Below are 23,881 nucleotides of genomic sequence, written 5' to 3'. Positions count from 1 at the left end.
TAGTTTTTACCCTTTTGGATTTTTAGCTTTTGTTTGCATCATTTACTACTTTTGTTCTTACTTTTCTCCAGATTTTCATACCTTGTAAGTCTCATAACTTTCTGGGTATTGGTAATCTGAGTTAGTTTCTTTATATAAAGTTGTTGTTCATCATCTCATCTATCTTATCATGCTAGTTTTATCATTTTCTGGGTTTATGTTCATCATCATCATGTTTTGTTCATCTGTGTAGTGAGTTAGGATTTTGGAGATGGATTAGGCTGGTCTAGAGTTGTGGTTGTTTAGATTGGTTAAGCTTGTTTGATAATATATTTCTTCTAGTTTAGAAGTGCTCTAAGCTGTTCTTATATCTGAGAGGATAAAAATAGATCTTAAGCTTCCTTGCATCATACCAATGTTTAGGTTGTTAGATAAAGCTAATGCTGGAGATTATCATGTTTATCCGAGTATAAGACGGGAAAACATAATCAGAAAGAAATAGATGTTCCACAACCATTTGTCGTGAGAATTTTTTCCATATAGGTACATATATTTTACTTCTTTTTTGGTGAGCAATATGTATTTTTTAAATTTGTTATTACCTTAATTAAAATTGATTCTCAACTAATATATTTAGATTTTTTTTTTGTGATAAAAATACTATTTTCGAAAATTTGCAGCAAGTTTTAACTTTTGTTGTTGTTAAAAAGTTATTTTAAACTTCGTAAAAACAAAATTTGTTTTGTTTCCAAGTCTCCATGTAGTATTTAAAAAAAAAAAAAAAGAAAAAAAAAAAGAGAATCTCAATAGCAATTAGCAAGTTGGCAACCTTTAAAAAATACAAGTCTCATGACAATTACTTTAATAGCATAAAAAAAATACAAGTCTCATGACAACCACATTTGTTATATAATTAAAAAATCTCACGAGCACACAACACACAACACAGGTGACTGACTACGGCGAAAGGGCAAATCTGAAAAGCAAAAGAGAATCAATTTCTTGCTCTATATAAATAAAAATCAACGTAGCAGCGTCTCTCTCTCTCTTTGTCCCACCATTTTCACCGCTTCTCCTCCAATCACTCTCAGATCTACAGATTCTTCAGATTCCTCCCTCCTCTTCTCTCTTCTCTTTTATTTAACCATGGTTGGAGCTTTCGAATCTGATCATTTCCTTGGAATGACGAACCTCAACGACATCTTAACCGACGATTTCGATCCAACCGCCGTTGTCACCGAACCATTACCTTCTCCGGTGACGACAAATGGAACCGAAGGTGAAGAGAATCTGAAGAAAACGAACGGAGTAGGTGGAGATAGAGAAATGGTTCTCGGTAGGAATATACACACGACGTCACTCGCTGTTACAGAACCGGAGGTGAACGATGATTTCACCGGTGATAAAGAAGCTTATATGGCTAGTGTTCTCGCTCGTTATCGCAAAACTTTGGTTGAGCGAACCAAATACCATTTAGGTATTAACTTTGAATTCATCGTCATCGTCATCGTCGTCTTGATCTGTTTATTTATTTTTATAATGAATCTGTGAATCTGGTGGCGTAGGTTATCCTTATAATTTGGATTTCGACTATGGTGCGCTTGGTCAGTTACAGCATTTCTCGATTAACAACCTTGGAGATCCGTTTATTGAAAGCAACTATGGTGTGCACTCAAGGCCTTTTGAAGTTGGTGTGTTGGATTGGTTTGCTCGTCTTTGGGAGATTGAGAGAGATGATTATTGGGGTTACATTACTAATTGTGGTACTGAAGGCAACCTTCATGGCATCTTAGTTGGGTCAGTTTCAGGAATCCATCCCTTAACCTTTGATTCTTTGATTTATTTGGTGTTTTGGTTTGATGCTCATTATGAATTTCTTTTGTTCTTTCAGGAGGGAGATGTTTCCTGATGGGATCTTGTATGCCTCGCGTGAATCGCATTACTCTGTGTTTAAAGCAGCTCGTATGTATCGTATGGAGTGCGAGAAGGTTGATACGCTTATCTCTGGGGAGATTGATTGCGATGATTTTAGGAAAAAGCTGTTGGCAAATAAGGATAAACCTGCTATTCTTAATGTTAACATAGGTTGGTGTATCTTTATTACTTTAGTTTGTTGAGGTTGGGATCTTTGCTGATGGTTAAATTTTGTTATTTGCAGGAACTACGGTTAAAGGAGCTGTTGATGATCTTGACCTTGTAATCAAAACTCTTGAAGAGTGTGGCTTCTCTCATGACAGGTTCTATATTCACTGTGATGGAGCTCTGTTTGGACTTATGATGCCTTTTGTCAAACGTGTAAGTGTACAGTCTTTAATCAAACTATTTTGATAACCTTATTGTGATCTGAGCAGGCTTTTTCCTTCTTTTCCGCAGGCACCAAAAGTCACGTTCAATAAACCGATTGGAAGTGTGAGTGTCTCAGGCCACAAATTTGTTGGCTGTCCAATGCCTTGTGGTGTTCAGATAACAAGAATGGAACACATCAAAGTCCTCTCTAGTAATGTTGAGTACCTTGCCTCAAGGGATGCAACAATCATGGGAAGCAGGAACGGGCATGCTCCTTTGTTCCTCTGGTACACCTTAAACAGAAAAGGGTACAAAGGATTCCAGAAAGAAGTTCAGAAATGCCTGAGAAACGCGCATTACCTCAAAGACCGACTCCGTGAAGCTGGGATCAGCGCCATGCTCAACGAGCTTAGCAGCACTGTTGTCTTTGAAAGGCCCAAAGATGAAGAGTTTGTTAGAAGGTGGCAGCTCGCTTGCCAAGGCGATATAGCTCATGTGGTGGTTATGCCAAGTGTTACAATCGAGAAGCTCGATAATTTCGTGAAAGACCTTGTCAAACACAGGTCAGTCTGGTATGAGGACGGAACTCAGCCTCCATGCCTTGTATCGGAAGTAGGAACCAACAACTGCATCTGTCCAGCGCACAAGTGATGGCATGATTTCTTATATGTTGGCATTGCTGTGTTGTCGTAAGCTACTTAATAGTTTAAATCCCTATCCACTGTAATCCTGAATTCGGTTTCGATCAGCGTAAAATTTTGTCAGTTTCTCTCATTTACAAGTTATGGTTTCAAACAATGTTCACGTAAGCATCAGGTGCTGCTAGTCGAAGGTTGTAATCCGTAATTTATTTCTCAGGTTAATAAAAATGTTTGTGATAGAACGTTTATTCTGGAGCATGATTAACACCTTCATTCTAACATTATCGCAACTGCAATTACCTAAAGCTATCGATTTAGCTGTGGTTTTGATGATTGGTACTAAATGCCTTGCAGAAGTGATTACTTACTATAAAGATTTCTGGAGAGTATTACAGTAGTTACGACTCTTAAAAGATAGACCAATATCGCCATGAACATATCTGCATAGACGTACAATCAAGCTAACACAAGCCATATTACATGCATACATACATACTTACATACATCCAATATTGCAGCCCAAAATGAATATAAGGTATAAACTCAAGCCAACATTTCGTGTTTAAAATAAAACTTAGCCTCTCTTGGTGAAGTCCATGAAGCTCGGGTGCGATGGCTGCCCATTACTGCTCATCTGCTGGTTCTTGTTGTTCCCAAACTGATTCATTGTCGATTGCTGAGACGAGAATTGACCGCGGTTGTATGCATTTTCGTTCCCCTGAGGAATTTCTCCAGCGGCAATCTTAAGTCGGTTCAGTTCATCCCGTAGCGCTTCATTCAAAGCTGCAAGTTACACCGAACAAGAAACATCTTAAATCTTTCATACCAAAACTTTAGTTTATATATCAAGAACGACCTCAATGAAGGCTTACCATCCCTAAGTTCAGCTTGTTGCTCTAAAGCTTGCAGCCGCATTTTGAGATGTTTATTTTCAGTGTTCAGCTCTGACGTTCCTCTCTGCACAATATACAAAGGGCATAGAGTAAAGATGCAGATATCTGCGAAAATCATTATTACACTGCTTCAATCAAACTTACACTCTTACAGGTGTTCATTATACTGCTGACATATCACACACGTCAGTTGAATTAAAAAGACAATAACAGATCTTTTTAGTACTGCTGTTCCTACAAACAGATGTAGTCCTGTCCCCTCAGCCGGTTGGCTACCAATATGTATAGCCTACTGGAGTTCTCTTTATCAAATTCTTAGAGCTAGAAAGCGGTGTACCTCTCTAAATACCAAGAAGCAATCTTTTAACACACTATGCATCAATCAATTACAAGTTATAAGATGCCGAACCAACTTAAGTGAAGCACGAGTACAAAGCATATAATCAAATATAACGTAAATCAAGATCGCAGGAAACTTTCCATACGGGAAGCCTCACTAATCCCATCAGCTGTACCTTAAACACAATGAACAAGTCATATGAAAAACATTACCTGCAACATAGTGACTTGAGCAGACAATGTTGTTGCTTCGTTCTGAAGCGTCTGAACCTTCCTCTCCAACTCACCAGTATACCTAATCTTCCTCTCTTTCGACCTCGCTGCAGATTGTCTATTCGCTAAAATCCTATAATAAAAAAACCACTAATTTCAATCACACCAAATTCAAGATTTGGGGGAAAAAAATCAAGAAATGAAACAAACCCTAATTTTGGCTTACCTTTTAGCTCTTTTAGGATCAAGCAAAGCAAGCTCAGCAAGTCTATCACCACCCATACCCATGTTCTTCTTCCCACCACCATCTTTACCACTCACAGAAGCTAAAATCGATTCGATATTAAACGAAGCAGAACTCGTCTCTCCATCCATAGAACTACTCCGGTTATGATGATTCCCTTTCTTCTTCTTCTCTCCTGAGCTAGTAGCTTGGGATTTCCCAGTAAACTGTTCCTCAGTAACCCTTAAATCATCGAAGAAATCTGAATCAACCGAGAAGCTACGAACATGGCGGCCGAAGGGTTTCGGAGGAAGAGGATTATTAGGTGGAACACCGTTGGATGATGTTTCTTCTGGAGGCGAATCAACGGACATCGGAGAAGGTTGTGGTTGTAGTGGTGGTGGAGTGTTGAGGAAGTCTAGGGAAGAGAAATCGATATCGGAAGGATCGAATAAGAGGAGATCGTCGATTGATTCGCCGGAGAAGAAAGTTTCGGAGCGAGCTCGACGGTGGTGAGAGATACGTTGACGTGGAGCTTCTGGCATACGTTCTATATCACTGAGAATCGTTTGATTTGGTCCTCCTCCTCCGTCCATTGATTTTTTTTTTTGTTTTTTTGTTTGGCCGGCGGCGAGGTTAGAGGTGTTTTGACAACCTACCGAACACCGAAGTAAAGAAATCTGGAAAGTACACAAGTATATATTTTTGTTTTGTCGAGAAAGCAGAGCAGGTAAGTAAAGTTAACTAAGTACCAAGTAGGGCCAAAATGATGTTCGGTCTGAAAAAAAAACACTATATTCTCCAAAGTTACTTACCAACAAAAGACTAAAAAAGTGTCTAATAATTATTATTAAACACATAATAGCATAAATTTTTTTTTAATACATAACTAATCTGTTTAAAAATAAACACACAAAAATATAGAATACATCATTTCACATAAAAATTTAAGTAATAATTTATTAAGTAAATAAAAGGTAACAATATAAAATGATAAACAATATAAAAGTTATATGTAGATTTACCAAACAATTGCAATATTAAAAGTAAATATTGTCTCAAACAAAATAATTTTTAAAAACAACTATAACAATAACTTTTTTTATTATAGTATAATTTTTGGAGAAAAAGCATGGGATATATTCTAGTTTATTAAGTAAATAAAAGATAACTTTTTAATTCATGATAATTGATTGATTAAATATTAGCTTCATTTTTAGTTACTTACCAACAAAAGACTAAAAAAAGTGTCTAATATTATTAAACACATAATAGCATAGTTTTTTTAAATACATAACTAATTTATTTAATAACACACAAAAATATAGAATACATCATTTCACCTAAATATATAAGTGATAATTTATTAAGTAAATAAAAGGTAATTTTTTAATTCATGATATGTGATTAAATATTAGTTTCATTTTACTCATGCATAAGATCACTGAAAAAGTAGAAAATCATTATTTCTATTGAAAATTAGCTACTTTCCCATAATTTCAGTGTAGAAATTATTAGGAAAAGCTTAATTTCTATAAACATCACCTATAATTTGAGTGTTCTTATTAATACACTTGTTTAAATCAATAACTAACCACTAAAATAAACATATACTATTTACAACCAAATCATCTGTTAAGTCGAAATTTTGTTTTCTCTTATCACATCATCATTAGAGATATTTGATGAAACAAATTAATGATAATCTTCAATTATCTGCAGCATATAAACTATGATTAAAATGTCCCATGAACAACGATACCATGATGCAATTCTCCCCACAACACTAGGATTCACGATCGACGATTCTGCCTTATAATCAGGCCCGGCTCAATCAACGGCATGACTCGGTGCAATAACAACAAAAAAAAATCCTATTTTTTTACCAAACAATAGACCAAAAAAAAGGAACTCATCTTGCATCACCAATTCACCATTATTTGGGCCTATTTATTTGTTTCTTAATTTTGGGCCTTAAAATAAAACTTACAAATATAATTTTAGACTCTTTTAGATATATATCTCTATATAATTTCAGCATAATTAAACATTTTTATATGTAAATCTTATAAAAATTGGAACTTAAATTATGGGTCCCTGTGCAAATGCACATGTTGCACTTGCCAATCGCCGGACCTGCTTATAATGGATATCTTCTCCGCAACATCTACTTTTTCATTATTAAATATTTCAAAAGAATCTTTATAGAAATTATTCCGAAAAGTTTAAACATAAAACAAGAGAGAACCCTTTTTCTTAAAATAAATTTCGTAAAATATGTATGAATTTATCATAAGAAATTTTAACATAATGATTTTTCATTTCGTAAATAAAACCATATTTGTATCAATGTTGTGGGCAGCACATTGTCATGATTTTTTTACAAAATATACATTGTATTTGATATTACTAAAATAATTTATGAGATACCAACAAAAAAATAAAAAATAAGAATAATTTATATAAAATTTTCATGTGATGTATAGTGTATATTTGTGAGATAAGAGAGTATGAATTAATTTAAGATCGATGTTATAATAATTATACAATTTTTTTTTTGATCATCATTGAGTGGAGTCGAACTCCGGTTGGATTGGGGTAGGAGAAATGGTAATTTATCCACTTGATTAAAAACAAGACAACTTTTATTGTCTTATAAATGAATTTGCTGTTATTATTTTTAATATGTATGCAACTGCAAGTGCATTACAAACGCAATAGTCTTAGGGGACGATCTACTGAAGACAAAAAAAATTACATTACGAGTTAAGCTAAGGTAAAAAATATATGGGTCGTTTTCATGTTGCGGATAGTAACAAAAATGCTAATAAGGAGATTAAATCAATAGGAGAAATCGTTGGACATGAGAAAATTTGCATGATATCATTGATTAAATCAACTAAACAAATTTAATTCAGGAAACATGAAGGATCTATCGATTTACATGAGAATCGATCAAATCACATTAGGGATATATCGATCTCTAACTATGTAGATTCACAATCTAATTTACTAAACTCCTTCATGTAACTAAGAAGCTAAACATGCATAGTGCGGGCAAAAGCGTTTTTAAAACAATTATTTTCTAAACTTTTTTATGGTCAAATATATCACTAATTCATTTCTTCTATACACTTTTATGGGCATATATATTTTTAAATAATAGTTCAACAAATTTTAACAAATCAAAAGCTAAATTAATTATAAGACTAAAAAGGATTCTAACAAAAAATGTAAATAGAAAAAAATTAACCAAAAGAAAAATTATAATTTAATCTTCAATAATAAGGAATAGAAGTAATTTTTCTAATATAAACATAAAGTAACATAGTTATGAGGGTTATCCGCGAGTATACGCGACCAAATGTTTAAGCCTAACAAACCTAACTTCTAATGTTGTGATTGAGCGCCTCTATATTGATAACTTAGTATCCAAGTCAAATATTCATAATTATCTATAGAAATTTAAAATTTCTAAAAATATAATTTCTCGAAAAAATATTTAAAAAAGATTTTAGTATTTATTTTCCATTTTTAATAATTTTAAGTGGGATACTATTATTTTATTCCTATTTTTTCTAATTTTCGTTTTTTTAAAAAATAATTCGTTTAAAAAAAAATATATTTTAAAAGTGAAAGAAAAAATTATTCTCTAAAATTACTCGTTTATATTTTCAATATATATATATATATATATATATTTAATTGTTTTATTTGTTCATCCACCTAATTATAATCGTTAGAATCTTTTGTCTTATGCAGCAACCCTGTGAGATTTTGTCGGGATCACAAAAGATTTTGTCATATCTTCAAATTAAATGGATATTTGTAGTATATCCTCTCAAGATTTTTCAGTTATTTTTCAGTTCAAACCGTCGTAATTATCTATAAAAATTTAACATTTTAGAAAATAGAAGTTTTGTTAAAACAAATATTTACAATAGATTATAGTATTTATTTTCCATTTAAAAAAAAAAGGGATATGAATATTTGATTTCTTTTTTTTTTTCTTATTTTCATTTAAAAAAAGAATAAAAGTAAAACAAATAATCTGTAGAAATTTAATATTTTTAAAAACAGGGATAATCTCAAAGAAATATTTGCAATATATTCAAGTATTTATCTTCTATTACTTTTAAATTTTAATTGAAGTATAAATTTTAATTTTATATTTTTATTTTTTTTATTAAAAAATGAGAATTTTACAATTTATTATATATTATTTATCCATCTAAATCAATTTCAAATAAACAATAATTGTAAACTGTTAAAAAAAACTCTTCCAAATCTTCCTTAATCTTTTTCTTTCTTGAAAAACCTCTTTGATATGAAGTACTGAATTTAATTAATATTCCTTTTTTCTTCTTTCTATCAATTTAATAGTAAAAAATATCAGTTCTAATATTCTATTATTTTTTAAAAAACAAACAGAATTATAATTAAAATTCCTTCTATTTATTCAATAGGGGTAAATAATTTATTAGGCACAAAGATTATATTATTATTATTAAAAAAACAGAATTATGATTTAAATCTATCTGTATATAGAAAGAAATCCAATTTTTTAGAAAATTACCATAAATTTTCCATGAATAGAATCCACCATAATTTTTCTGCAAAAACAACATTAGGAAAAAAAACATTAGCATCAATATTATTTTTAAAAATTAAGGATTCAGGTTAACAAAGTTTAATACCTGAATTTCATTATATTCAGTTTTATAGATCTAAAATTATGATCATCCATGAATTTACCTGAAACAAAAAAAAAATTATGAGTTTATTTCAAATAACCAAAGAATAAAATAAAATATAGAGAAATTGCTTGATCATGATTTCCAAACAACCACTACAAAAAGAGGGAATGAAAAATTAGAATCCGAAGAATTATATAAAAGACCAAGATTATAATTCAAAATAAATTGAGCACACATATTATATTATTAAAAAAATAGAATTATAATTTATTAGGCACACATATTATATTATTTTTTTTAAAAAACAGAATCATAATTTAAATCTACTTGTAAAAAGAAAGAAATCCAAGTTTTTAGAGAATTACCATAAATTTTCCATGAATATAATCCACCATAGTTTTTCTGCGACTATAACAAACAAAAAAAACATTAGCATCAATTTTATTTTAAAAAATTAAGGATTCGGGTTAACAAAGATTAATACCTGAATTTCATTATATTCAGTTTTGTAGATCTATAATTATGATCATCCATGAATTTACCTGAAACTAAAAAAAAATTATGAGTTTATTTCAAATTTCCAAAGTATAAAACAAAATATAGAGATCAACACAACATACCTGTTTTAAAATATGGAGAAATTGCTTGATTATGATTACCAAACAACCACTACAAAAAGAACAAAAAGAGGGGATGAAAAATTAGAATCTGATGAATCATATAAAAGACGAAAATTATAATACAAAAATTAATTTGAGAACATGATAATAGTTTAGGTTTTTTTTTCTTGTTTTTGAGTTATAGAGGATGGTTAGGGTATCTAGTATTTATAATAGTAAACGACATATGATTTTAGGGTTTTGACTAAGTTGGTGTATTCTTGACATATTTTTTTAATAGAAGCCCATCTATAGTTTTTACCATTTTTTTAATGAATTTTGACTTTTAATTCATATATTTTCGTAATTAATTTTTTAATAATTTTTAAAAATTATAATAAGAGTAAAAACGTTCAGATTTGAATCTCATTAATGGCAAATTAGTAATCTTAAGTCTGAGAATGAATGTGGTGCGTTTCATCAACCTAAATAGGCAAAAAAAGCTTGTCCGAAAATATTTAAATGGTAATTTTCATTAAAGGCAAAAGAGGTCATTTTTTTAGATTGGTTGTGAGCTCTTTTGACTATTCCTTTAATATATTACTTTAATATATTAGATATTTGATATGTTCACATTCATAACTCAACTTTTTACATGATATGAGATCTTCAGAGTTTTCTTAGCTATCTTATCTAAAGGGGTATTTTTGGACAAATTATTTGAAAGGTTTAAATGATGTACAATGGTTTAATTTGGTGAGCACTTTGTAAAATCAGCTTTTGTTCTATTTTCCGCTGAGTCTTACTATACAAATGAGAGAAATGGAACACTCACTCAGATCTGAAACGTTTGAGAGCATGTCAAATTGTCAGTGAACCTCTCTACTTCGCACTTTGGGGGTAATGTGGGACGAGCAATTCTTCGAGTTGCAAAATACACCTTAGTTATCACTCTTAAGGATCTTGCCCAAAAAAAGACTGTCAAAGGATAAGCCATATAAGCAACCACAAGACTGCTGTTTGTGAAAGCAATTTTATCCAACAATTGAAATATTCATTTGTCTCAATAATGTTCAATCTTAACAGATAACAAAAATTCTACATCAATACACAACATTTAAAAAAAAAACGGAATACGTAAGGAAAGTTCAGACGCGTCTAAACCGCTAAATCAAATAAGCAGTTTCCCGTTTTTTTTTTCTTCAAATCCCAAGAGGCCAGAAATTAGGCTCAAGCTATGTCATAATACAACATTTCTTCATACTATACTTGGAGGATCTCCTGTCCAGCTACAAGTAGCGCGTGACCACCGAGTTCTGATACAATCCACCAATGGTGCATGCTGTACCGGTTTAGGCTGATTCACTTCTGAGTCTTTCTCAGAGCTGCTCGGCATTGCACATGACATGTACTCCTCTGGTGTCCATTTAGGAGGAACAGAGACGTTTAGTTTTGTTAGCCGTGGCCTTTGCGTAGGAACCGCCCCACCTTCCACAGCCATTGCTTGTCCACCACCGTTTATATCGGACTTGGCAATTCCATTGAAGTGATAAATATCAAACACTTTCTTTCCCATCATTCCTGTTGAATCCTTTATGCCTCCCAAATTTTGGTCTAACTCCAAGATAACTTGCCATAACTCGCTCCACACGATGAAACCTGTGGCGCAGATGTCGTTTAGCTTCTCTGTTGGGAGTCTGATGTTTGTTTCCTGAACAACTTGGTGAAAGGCCTCCACGCTGATGAAGCCTCCTCCTCCGCTTTGATCTCTTGCATCGAAAGCTCTTCTTATCTGAGACTCTCTCAGCTCAAGTTCGTTTTCTTCTTGGACGGATGGGTTGAGTGCAAACAGGACGGTGTAATGTGACTCGCTACCAATAACCCATATTGGCCATTTGGGACATTTGAGATTCTGACCTACTTTGCAGAAATTGAGAGACTCGAGCAATGTGAGGAAGCCCACCTCCACATTCTTAGATATGCCTTTTAAAAACATGCCACCTCCAAGATCCATCCTTCCATCAAACACATTAGGAACGGCTTCTCCACACAAGAGCAGGTTTGCAATTTCCTAAGAAAAGAAGGGGCATAGAGAAGAGTTAGCAGCACTAGAGGAAAAACAGGATAGAAAATTAAAGTAAAAAAAAAGTGTTACTACCTGGGAGGCATGTCCAAATGGTGCAGTTACCAAGGGGAGGTCTGGATCATCCCTGTCGGCTTGAATGGATTCCTGTTCATCACAAAATTATTCATTTACGGTTACTCAATAGTCATGGATAACTGTCACTATTTGTAGGCAGTAATAAACAAGGAGGATCCTTCAGATAGACCTAGAGAATTGAAATGAATAATCTATACACAAAATCTATCACAATGATCAAGTCGCAGAAATCAAAGTCTTGCTTTATTTCTTACCGATTAGTAGAACAGAGAAAATCATAGAATAATCTAGAAACGTAAACCCACTAAATAGTTAACCTAGGGTGAATTCTAGAGCATATTGACCCTCCCAAGGCTCTCAAGGCCCCAAACCAGTCACCAATTACTCAACAATCTTAACATCTAAGCATTTTTCTACTCCCCACTGATTAAAATGCTGATGTAAGATTCATTCTTACATTTGTTAGATAAACAGTAGAATTAGCATGTCCTATCAACTGAGATTTTTCTCTACCATTCAGGTATGCTTTCTTGTATACATGTTAACAAACAAAAGAGTAATAAGGATCTGCGTCAATACCAGTCCACGGGAGAGTAAAGCAGAAATTAGGAATAGCAAAGCACCCATGCGACTTTGGAAAGCAGTTATTGTGCCTTGTAGCTTATTTAGGCAACTTGATTGAGTTGTGAATGTCTCGAACCTTAGGATCTTCTGCAAATCTGAAGCAGACTCAATCGGGAGTCCACCAGCCATTGCCTGCAACAATAAATTAGAAGGAATCTGACAAGGACCCAACATAAATAGTGCAGCAAAACCAATGCTTGCACCAAATATAAAGTATTACTCAAGTTAGACTAACCTCATCTCTCTGATTAGTACTGGAATCCTCAAAATTAGTGGAAGTCGCTATTACAGCACGGTTATTGTTTCCACACATAAATAGAATCTCACACATGCTTTTGACAAGGGCCCTGCAAAATCAGGGAAATACAATGACAGATGCTGAGTATTAAGCATGATAACTGAAATTCGGATGTGAAACATAGTCTGACTAATCTTCTGAGAAAAACCACCTTGTTTTTGCTTCTTCGGTTACAGAAGAGAAGGAGTCCGATGCAACATAACGATGTTTAGATAATGTCCAGACACCCTTACTTGGGGAAGCTTTACCTATGTCATCCGGAAAGTAAATAAGGTATTTAAGAACAAATGCCTACACAGAAAATGGAACAGTCAGCATCAACTGAAAGAATGTCCACATGCTCTAAACAACCATAAACCACATCTTAACCAGAAACAAATCAGAAAAAATTAAGAGAATTACTTGTAGTGCTGCTAAGACACCGCAGGGGCCACCTTCATGCTGCACTAAGCCTATAGTAGTTTCAGGATCAGGGCTAAACCTATAATATGTAGTAAAAAAACATTAGTTAAATTTTGGGCACATAAAGTTAATTATGAAATACAATTAAACTACAAGAAAAAGAAAAATAGCGACATACAGATATGTCATTTACACATTTTGGAGAAATTACTGAACATCTAGAAGACACATGGAAATTTCAGCCCATAAATTTTAGCGATGAACCTTCTTTCACTAATTCCTTAAAAGGCTATAGGATAGCTTCACTCTTAATCGCTATTATGTGTTAAGACGAATCCCACATCCGATAGCGGATGATAAAAGGGCTATAGAATACCGTCACTCATTGGGTTGACAAGAATCACACATTGGATAGCGAATAATAAACCTAATGCCTTAAAAGGCTATAGTATCCCCTCACTCTTAATCTAGCTTCTGTATTGGCTACCCATTTGGTTTTTAACGGCTTGGTAACGGATCTAACTACTATCCGCGCCAACTAGTCATTAAAACTACATCACCACAACAGAGTATGACAATCCATCACACCAAGTCACGGAAATTCCAATCCATCCATGAACAACGCAAATTTAACAGCAACACAAATACAAATACAAAAAAGCATACCTTATGCCCTGGTTAGTCCATTGTGCAAGTACACTCTTCGAAACTTCATTCCCAAACACCATAGAGAACAGCTGATCAGACTCTTCCACCGATAACTCCTTCCCCAAATCAGAACCCAACTCTTCACCACTCTTCACAACTCCATCATCCTTATTAGCAACAACCGCAATTGGCAAGTCCCGAGCTTTGTTCTGAACCGGAGGAGGGCTCTTGGGAAACAAAACCATACGTTTCTCAGCAGCAGCAGCCATGAGCTCTCGCTGCAACCGTCGAGATTTAGCCTCAGGTGACTCACCACCAGAAGAACCACCACCAGATTGAGATCCGGATCCGGATTCTTCAATGGGTTTGCTCCGTTTAGGCTCAGGAGGATTGTATTGCATACTCATCTTGAGAGCCAATTTCAAATCCTCGTCTTCTTGATGATCCGCCATTATAACCCCACACAAAGATAGAGATTGCCCCGGATCCAAAGATTGAAACTTTGAACACTTACGTTACGATTTGGTAATAAAACACACAAAATCTTATTGTCGTTGTCTCGACAAGATCATATATGAATTGAAATTGAAGGATCCGATTTCAAAGAAGAAATCTTTTTTTTTTGGCTTTGGGTAATCAATAAATATATAATAAGCCTCCAATACCAATAGGGATTTTTAACATAATGATGAGTTTCCTAATCTCATCGGAGATAAAGTTTTCAACTTTGGTTTGGGCATTGAAGAATAAAGAGGAGAAGAGACGATACTGGATTTTTGGGGGTTTGAATGATTTAGGTCAAAATTATAAATTCGATAAGGAAAACAAAAAAAAATATGGAAAATTATTATTATCTAAATTAGCTAGAATATTATAAAAGTAGGTTTATTACTATAACAACACGTTAGTTATGATTTCCGAGTTACTCAAACAACACAGAAAAATTTGTGTATTACTTCTAAACAAGGGTTATGTGTTTTATTACGGTAATGCTATTTAATTTTTAAACGACGATAGAGAATAATAGAGTATCCCAATAAAAGCTGGAATCGATCTCTTGAATATTTTGGTGTTTATCTTAGGAAAGTTGGATTAAGATCGGGTATTTTAGAAACTATTTGGATAGTGTGCGGCGAAGACTGACTCTGGATGGCCGACGGACGACGGACGGCGAGTGGACGACGGACGGACGGCGAGTTTCGTGCAAGGTGGATTGAAGTTGTGGAGGAGGTATATAGCGATCTTTTCTGCGTTGCTTAATCTAAATTTCTATATCGTGGTTTAAGTTCTATTGCATGTTGTGTAGTAAGATTTTGAGTATTAGATAGTAGGCGTTGTATTTTGTGGAAGGGTACTTCTGACGATAGTCATGTCGATATATTCATGTTAGTTTTCAGTATGTAGTTGAACTCTGTTTTTCGGAAGATATTGGTGAGACTGCATGTTGATTCGTTTATAAAGTTAGCAACAAATGTTTTGTGATTTTGAATTAATAACAAAACTAATGCTTATATCGTAGTTATGGGGTCAAGCAATGATTCCAAGAGGTATCCAAGTAGGCTGTATCGGGATGGAAAATTTCCACTGCCGATCAGAAGCATGCACCACGATTGTAGTTTGCCCAATCTAGCTGGTTTGAAAGGCTTCGTTGGTGATGAGGTATACGACAAAATAAGAGAGAACTCGCAACTGGGAGTGTTATTGGATCTAGCGGAATCCAACTATTTGTTTTGTGGTAAGACCATTCATTATCTATTGACCAATCAATTGTCAATAGATATTCCATTGGAGGTATGGTTTTTGGTTGGAGGAAAGCCGCTAAGGTTCTCTCTATATGAATATAAAGAAATTAGTGGTTTGAATTGTGAGAAGATTGATGAAACAGAGTGTGAAGACGATCATACACCTTTATGGGCGACTTTAAAGGTGGAAGCTTTTAATGGACCCAAATGGCAGGAGCTAGTTGACGGTTTGAGAAGCTGTCGTGGGTGGCCTGATGAAATGAAGACTCAAATTGTTCGGTTGTATCTTGTGCATGTTGGAGTGCTTGGTTTATCAACGAACAGTAGGATACCTCTGGAATACGCAAAAAGGGTGTTGAATGAAAAAGCATTTGAGAGTTTTCAATGGGGTAGGGTTGGATTCAAGAGTTTAGTTGATTCCATAAAAGTCCTTGGGTTACCTAACAATGCTTATACCCTCCATGAATGTGTCCATGTATTGTTGATATGGGCATTTGAGAGCGTGAATGTGCTGGGGGCTAGCTATGGGAATGTAAGAGAAGGTGCAGATTTGCCTCTGTTAAGGTGGAGAGGAGGGAGGCCAAGGAAGGATATTGAAGCCTTCATATCCAGGAGCAAACTCCTTAATAATGGGGAGGTATGCCTACAATTTACATATATATTATTGGTTAGCATTTTATCTAATAGTAAGCATATTTAAAGTTATTGAATCTGAAATGCAGCTTCAGGTGAAGCATATAGTACCAAAACCTTTGGAGTTCATATATCCAGATTGGCCAAGAGAGTATTCTGTGTATGGTGTAGAGGAAGGTTTGAAGAAGAAACTGGATAATCTGCTGTTAGACGTGATCAATGGCGTAGTGGATGAAAGAGAATGGGATTGTGTAAAAAAAAGGAAGGGCGAACATACGAAGAAGAAGGAGAGGAGGCAACCTGTTACAGGGGTAAGTGACGATGATTTCGTTGAGACAGCCCCAACCAGCATCAGTAATGTCCCCAAAAATGCGAGAGAGAAGAAAGAAAGTGTTGGGGACAAATGTTCAGCAGAGAAGGCGTTTGGAGATAAGCAGTCAGGTGTGCAGGGTGAAGATGGTAGTGGAAGGTTATTTACTATGATTGAAACCTTAGGGGCGAAAATGGATAATATTGAGTTATCGTTTGCTAGAGCAATAGCGGAAGTTGTGTACAAACTTCAAGGTATGGAGAGTAAGATGGGGAATTTTGAGAGTGACGTTCAACTATTGAAGAAAGTTGTTATCAACTCAACGGATGAAGGAGCGCATATGTAAGGACCTCATACAATAAGAAATGACGAACCTAAAATAGAGGAGGTATGATCTGCGTACTGTATTGATAAAATTGTTATTATATATCTAGTGTTCAGTATGAAGACTTTGTATTTATATATTCGAAGAAACAATATTAATTTCAGTATTGTGAAGTTGTATAATTTTGAAATTATTTTGATATATGATTTTCGTACACACAAATTTTGCAATTTGTATACTTTGTCTCAAGTTTATCAGTGTCATATTATATTTCAAATGTCTTGTATATAACGTCAAATACATGTCTTTGTTCAATTCATGGCTATATCAGATGAAGCATTCGGCCCAGGATGGTTATAAAGATGCAAGTTGTGTTAGGAATCCGTTAGCGATTAAGGATAGGGTCATTTTGTCTGGGAGTATTAAAATCGAACCAGAGGACAACGAAGCCGCGAGTCTAGAGTGAATTCCAAAGCAGATGGTAGACAGTGTACAGTGTGGCAAAAGAGTACATAGTTGGCTGACAGAGGAAGGTGATAAAAGAGTAAAGTATAATGACAAAGTACATGGAGCAGGTGTACAACCCATTCCTATTAATATTATCCATCCGGTAAGTGGTGATCTCCCAAGTAGTGGTAACCTTGTACCGTCGGATCGAATGTGCGATTCTGTTTTGGATTTAACCGAGGGGACCAGTACTCCTGGATCATCTCATATACTGAAAGAAAAGGAGAAAGCCAGGTATTTTGGACATTTGTTACAAAAGGTGTTTCCTCCCTCAAGAGAGGGTGATCTTCTATTAGTAGATCCAGTGGGCACTAACATAGGGGTAAGCCCTAATGACGAATCAATGCAACTTGCATTAATTACCGGAGCTGAAATCCAAAGTGTAGTCCTCTCTCCCGTAGTGTACGATCCTTTCATTGAGGCAAATCCTGAGAAAGTTGAAAAGCTGAAGTCCTTCCTAACTGATGATTTATAAGTGTTCATTTAGAGTTGTGATATAATTAGTGTTTATATTAGGATATCAACTACGATTTATAACTGCTTTGTTAATTTTGGTATTCAGGGCTAAAGTACCTATCACTGGAAATGCCGAATATTATTTTCGTCTCCTGACCCCAAAACAATCGTAGTCAACTCGAACGTTCGGCTGGTTATGGGATGCGGTAAGCTTCGTAGTTTTGTTCCATAACATCTGACGCAGCTAAGTATGGTATATTAATGCCTGATAGATGTCACTCGTGTTGCACAACATGGTTACATGTATGCATATGTTCCGTAGTAGGGGGACGCAAACGCCATCCCCATATATAACAGATCGTATTGCTTTCCTTGACCCGTTGTTTGTTAGTACATGGGCATTCGAATTCCCACAAATGGAAGCCTCTAAGAAATGGGAATTTGGAGAAGGTTGTTTTGAGACGTACGTGGGGAGGCTGCCAAAACACGGAATGACACACAAGGTGTGGATTGACGATGTAGACACCCTGCTCTTCCCATACAACCTCGATAACAACCATTGGGTAGCCATCAAAGCTGACTTAGTCCACCGAAGGCTAAGAGTTTACGATAGCATAAACAGCGGTAGAAGCGACGTGGTTCTACAAACGAAGTGTAAGCCGTTCGCAAAAATGATTCCACGCTTGATACAAGCATATTACCAGAGGTACAAAAATCAGAATATCGAGGGGGGGGGCATTTAGTTATTACCAGGTGAAAACACTCCCACAGAACTATCAAGAAGGTGACTGTGGTGTGTACACGTTGAAGTGCTTAGAGTGTATAGCTCTTGGTCTAAATTACACAGGCCTCTGTGATGCGGCCATTCCTTCGATTAGGATGAAACTTGCTGCAGAAGTGTTTGATGAGGTTCCAGACCGAGACTGCTTTCTACAACTAGATGCTACGTCTGTATCATTAGATTATGCGGAAGCTTAGTTTATCTCGGGATCAAACAATTGAAGAAGTTAGGTTCCATATATATTACAATACCCATAGCAGTTGGTTAAGTTGGAACCGGTGAAGATTGGTCTTACGCGTGTTGCAAATAGAACATGCGTCTTAGGTCAAATGTTTTGGTAATATGTGAGATATGTGGATCTGGAGTCTAATTTTTTGGTTACATGTGGGATTTGAGGATGTCGTTCTTAGATTATTCTACGTCTGGTCACCCACATCGCTCCGATCGGTTTAAACACTCTTTAGGTGTTTGTTTTGTGTATATTGCAGGGTTTAGGTATGTAGCATTATGACGTCTTACAATCCCGTATTAGTATATGTAAGGTATTTATCATCTGTGTACGTACCATCAACTCAGTAACGGCCTTAATATGTTCTGTGTACGTACATTAGTTTCTGTAAGTGTCTTATTTTCGTAAATTTCGCTATGTACGGTTCTATTCATGAAAGTACGTACAATCGATCCTCTAACGTTATATACGTTTATATTATGGGCCTGGTTCGTACATAAGTTTCTCTCCATTTTGAGCACATTAAGTTGGCCCTAATGGGAATCCTACGTACATAGGCAACATGTAGGTAGAGGTATGATGAGCGAGGCAATTAAATAATATTCCAAGGCATCGAACTAAAATCATCCTAACAAACGGTTTCGGATCAGATGGACCACGTGCGTGGTAGTAATATAAGTACATCCAGGAAGGGTTATTCGCTACTTAAATTATCGGCCCGATACCAGCTTCGTAGACGTCCATCGCGTACTTCTTTCGGAAATTGTCAATATTGTTGTCGCTGATCTTCAAGCAGTCAGGCATCGGGTTACCCATGCTCAACAGTTCTAAAAATGTCATAGCAAAAGGTCCACAATATCCGGTCCTCAAGTTTTGTCCTAGTGAGCTGACCCTGGAAGTGGTAAATGGATCGAGAGGGTAATTAACATCGATAACCCTCTGAAGTAGGTACGGTATCATCTTAATCACTGGCTGCATCCGATTCCTCATAACATATTCTCGGTGGAAGCTCATCAAAGGATCGTAAATGGACACATTCCTCGTTTTAAGATTTATGGCCACTCCGACCCAATGCTTAGATTTCCAGTTCATTGGAGCATATATAACGTCGACATCTGTACCCAACTTCAACCTTCGTTCGTGGTGCATCCATTCCCCATTGACGATGTCAATGAGGTCTTTGTCCCAATGGCAATTCTTTTTCGCCTTGTAGTTGGAGAAGGCTTGGAACCTTCTTGTCAACTTGTAAAAGAGAACAGAGTCCAAAATTACGCTCCTTCGTTTTATCATTTCTTCTCCGTTCTTGTGCCACAGCGTTAGGGCAATCATCTCCATGTGCTGCAGATGTATTTAAACGGAAACCAACTCAATTCAAAATCCAACAAGAAACCATGTACGCATAGTGCGTACACACCTAAAATCGTGTACGTAAAATTTAAAATATGTACCATACTCTGGACCCATTGTTGAGGCAACATAATAGTAGAGAAAAATAGGCTGTATGCCTTGCAGAATCCAAAAATGTTGTGTATCCTGCATAATATTGTTACGAATATCCTATATTAATAGTACACACATACCAAATATTGCCATCTGAGTAATGTATACTACACTTACACATTATCGCGTGTTATCAACTCGGCGAACTTGGCGAATTTCCCATCATCAACATTTTCCATCGGGTTGTATGAACCCGACCCTGCTTTTATCACTACAGGTTTGGATGGTTGATTCTCACGTAGCTTGATGATCAGTTCTTCTGCCCGTCCTGTTTCATCCACAATAATAACCGACCGCGTCACCAAATTATCTGAATCACCGGGAATACCTTCCATCTCTGAACTTTTATCTGGTTGTCCTCTAGTTTCTTTACAGCCCTCCTCGACATCGCTTCCTGTACATATTGCTTGGTCTTCGGCCTAATAAGATGTACGTACATAGATTCATAGTGACGTACACTTAACTAACTAAGCACACGCTATATATATGTGGGTAGTACAAATAGTCGAAATCAAAAAAAGTTAGACACTTGCCACTGGTTGAATTTCAACTGTAGTTTCAATTTGTACAGCTCCTTCAGTTTTGATACTAGCCTCCTCGACATCGCTTTTCTTATGTATTGCTTGGTCTTCGGCCTAATAAGATGGACGTACATAGATTCATATTTACGTACACTAAAGTAACTAAGTACACAACAAATAGTACAAATCCAGAAATTTAGTCACTTGCCTCTGGTTGAGTTTCAACTGTTGTTTCCTTTTCTACAGTTCGCTCGGTTTTGTTACAACTCTCTACTGACTCGCCTTCCTTACGAATTCTGTCCCCTTCTGTACTATTGAACCCCTCCACTTTTTCGCCTTCCTGATGCAGTTTTTCCCCATCCACCTATTGAAAAGAATGAATCTTTTGTTATATGTGTATAGTACCGCATGTTTGTAGGCCTTGGTACAAAATATATATTTACACGTTTAGATCGCGGGAGATAAAAAAAAACCGAATATATATATTAAGCTTACATATGGTGAGCCCCTTATGGATACTTCATGACCTATCATTTTGTTACACTGCACATCATGTTGCATTTCAGTATTCAATTGCAACAAAACCTGTTCAATTAAAGGTGGATAATGTTGGAATACGAATAAACGAAAACGTAATCAACATTACATATCTAATACTTACATTGGATACAGTTGTCGTTGAGAGCTCCACACCATTATTAGCTTCACCCCGGCCATAATCTTGCCAACACTCATTAACTCCATCGTCCGGGGATGGTTCGTTCATGTCACAGACGTAATTATCTGTTTCCCACCCACTAATAGGACTACGGGTTGTACCCTACAGTAAATTAAATAGGTGTGAAATGATGGGTGCATAGGTTGAAAAATGTTAGACTCGACGGTGTCATGTCAAAAATATTTGTACATAAACAACAAACACCCACATTAAATTGATGCACCCACATTTAAAATGATGTCATCCATTATCTGGCCTCTAACGGACGAATTACCACCGACAGAGTGTTCACCATGTACGACATCCTTCGTACCATCAGTATTTCGAACATCCTGTGCACACCACGATAACAACATAATTTAATATAGGTAAGAAGTGAAAATATTACAATCCTTACGCTGTTTGTCATATCAACCTTATCAGTGTCACCGCCTCTCATGTCCGGGATCTCTGTATGGACGAATATCTTCATGTTTTCATGATTTTCCTTTATCAGTGCTTCTTGTTTCCTGTAGAACCGGCTTAGTTCCGCCGCATACCTTTCAAATTGGTCATCGTCCATACCTTCATCAACACTGTTTGTACCACTCAGTCGCACTTTTAGCTCTCCTTGTTGTCTTCGCTTTCTTATTTTCAATTGTTGTGGTGTCTGCTCCTTTTCTCTTTCGAGTTTCAATCGTAACTATATCACCAATAAGCCAATAAGATTCGAAAATGAAATTATAGTAAAGAGATTTATAATGTATAAATATCAACAAACATTTCTCTTCAGGTCGTATCTGTTTTGGACACTCAGCATCACCTCCCAACCATATTGCCTCATCCCATTTGTGGCCACCTTTAATAAGATTTTCAATGTTATCGACTTGATGGTCTTCCTCCTCATCACGCCACGCGAATTCTCCACTATCACAATGCTCCCCACTACCCACCATCCGCCTAATAACCACCTATAAGGTGATACATGTATTAAGCAAATATACACATATTACGAAGCTTATACTTTCAAGTCGTTTACGAATTATATCAACCAAGTACATACCTCTTCAGCGGCCTCGCATGCGAAGATGTCTGCTGTCCTGATTGGGCGCAGTTTAGCTAGATTATGGATTGATCTTTGATTAAACGCCTGATCTTGTACGTCAGACGGTATTAATCTCGCAAGTGCTAGGACAGATTGGAAAGCCAGCAGTTGTAGTGGTAGTGGAAATCTATGGACAGCAAATGATTATTGCTTGAAAATATGCACTAAACTGTCAACGTCTGCTGGACATTTGAAGCCTGTAATAGTTTCCAACGTCCGCTCAAATGACAATCTTCCCCATGGGTATTTGAAAAAAAATCAATATTCTTTGTCATCTCCACTGTCTTTGGATCAGGTTTTACTGGTTGCATAACGCATGTTAGAACCCCATCGACTATCACTATCAGCGCTAGAGCTAACTTTTTCCACGATTCTATCTCCTTAGTCTCCAACTTTTTAACCAAGCCGGAGATGGTTGGTTCTTGATTTTCCCCGAAAAGTGTATCCCAAGCAGTCTTACATCCTTTTTCCGTTTTTGTAGCTGTTTTCACATCTCTCTTTTTTGGATATTTTCCACATTCGAGACTTGTCAACTCTGCAAATTCTTGTAATCCAAACTTTATTGGATTGCCACCAAAGACAATCCTTATCTCATGCCGCTTTTTGGTCACCAATTGACGGCAAACAAATCCATGAACTAGCTTCCCGGAGAAGGAGGTCTTGCACGCAGGGATACGAAATAGCTGCCCAAATGGAGATTTGAACAGGTTTTCCATTTCTTCTATTCCAGTCAGCACCTTGGCTATTGTAGCAAAATATTCCGGTTTTGAATACGCATTGATCTTGGTTTGGAGAGGGTAATGGTCAAGAGCAAATAACCTCCTTGGTAAATCCAAACTCAATGGAGGAACGATCTCTACTTCTTCGTGATCCATCCTACCAGCAACAATTAACGTACTTATTGGTATGTATGTACACTAAGCCAATGAACCCAAATTTCAATGTCTAGCAAAATTCAATTCTGTACACAATTAGGGTTCTTTATCCTTTGCCCGCCACAAATACACAACTAATCATAGAACTCATGACTTGGGCTACTCAAAAAATTCTTAAATGTATGTTCTAGATACCC

At 35.8% G+C, this 23,881-nt stretch overlaps 3 protein-coding genes across 3 annotated transcripts; 1 reads left to right on the top strand and 2 right to left on the bottom strand.

The window, feature by feature from the left end:
- The first annotated feature begins 842 nt into the window (after positions 1-842).
- On the top strand, positions 843-3,152 carry LOC104742144 (serine decarboxylase). The gene is made up of 5 exons (XM_010463113.3): positions 843-1,456; positions 1,545-1,776; positions 1,871-2,064; positions 2,138-2,274; positions 2,353-3,152. Exons 1-5 carry the CDS (start codon positions 1,126-1,128, stop codon positions 2,914-2,916), a joined length of 1,458 nt encoding a protein of 485 aa, XP_010461415.1. The 5' UTR covers positions 843-1,125; the 3' UTR covers positions 2,917-3,152.
- A 102-nt stretch (positions 3,153-3,254) lies between these two features.
- Positions 3,255-5,501, bottom strand: LOC147928584 (transcription factor VIP1-like). The gene is made up of 4 exons (XM_087484049.1): positions 4,578-5,501; positions 4,352-4,484; positions 3,779-3,863; positions 3,255-3,689 (listed from the first exon to the last, which is right to left on the bottom strand). Exons 1-4 carry the CDS (start codon positions 5,168-5,170, stop codon positions 3,481-3,483), a joined length of 1,020 nt encoding a protein of 339 aa, XP_087340175.1. The 5' UTR covers positions 5,171-5,501; the 3' UTR covers positions 3,255-3,480.
- A 5,401-nt stretch (positions 5,502-10,902) lies between these two features.
- On the bottom strand, positions 10,903-14,954 carry LOC104742141 (uncharacterized). The gene is made up of 7 exons (XM_010463111.3): positions 14,022-14,954; positions 13,356-13,434; positions 13,105-13,244; positions 12,891-13,002; positions 12,611-12,787; positions 12,029-12,100; positions 10,903-11,941 (listed from the first exon to the last, which is right to left on the bottom strand). Exons 1-7 carry the CDS (start codon positions 14,453-14,455, stop codon positions 11,129-11,131), a joined length of 1,827 nt encoding a protein of 608 aa, XP_010461413.2. The 5' UTR covers positions 14,456-14,954; the 3' UTR covers positions 10,903-11,128.
- Between the last annotated feature and the right edge of the window lie 8,927 nt (positions 14,955-23,881).

This window comes from Camelina sativa, chromosome 14 (genome assembly GCF_030686135.1).
Source record: "Camelina sativa cultivar CO46 ecotype springtype chromosome 14, ASM3068613v1".
Classification (NCBI taxonomy): Eukaryota; Viridiplantae; Streptophyta; class Magnoliopsida; order Brassicales; family Brassicaceae; genus Camelina; species Camelina sativa.
Note: the sequence above shows the minus strand (reverse complement) of the source record. Positions and strands in the feature narration are given on the sequence as shown.

Coding starts and splice junctions, on each gene's coding strand:
- LOC147928584 (XM_087484049.1), bottom strand. CDS start 5,170: ATGGACGGAGGAGGAGGACCAAATCAAACGATTCTCAGTGATATAGAA. Junction 4,485..4,577: donor GATCCTAAAAGAGCTAAAAG/GTAAGCCAAAAT, acceptor TTTTTATTATAG/GATTTTAGCGAATAGACAAT. Junction 3,690..3,778: donor ACAAGCTGAACTTAGGGATG/GTAAGCCTTCAT, acceptor TGTAACTTGCAG/CTTTGAATGAAGCGCTACGG.
- LOC104742141 (XM_010463111.3), bottom strand. CDS start 14,455: ATGGCGGATCATCAAGAAGACGAGGATTTGAAATTGGCTCTCAAGATG. Junction 13,435..14,021: donor TGGACTAACCAGGGCATAAG/GTATGCTTTTTT, acceptor TACATATTATAG/GTTTAGCCCTGATCCTGAAA. Junction 12,101..12,610: donor CTTTACTCTCCCGTGGACTG/GTATTGACGCAG, acceptor TGTGATGAACAG/GAATCCATTCAAGCCGACAG.
- LOC104742144 (XM_010463113.3), top strand. CDS start 1,126: ATGGTTGGAGCTTTCGAATCTGATCATTTCCTTGGAATGACGAACCTC. Junction 1,777..1,870: donor CTTCATGGCATCTTAGTTGG/GTCAGTTTCAGG, acceptor TTGTTCTTTCAG/GAGGGAGATGTTTCCTGATG. Junction 2,275..2,352: donor TGATGCCTTTTGTCAAACGT/GTAAGTGTACAG, acceptor TCTTTTCCGCAG/GCACCAAAAGTCACGTTCAA.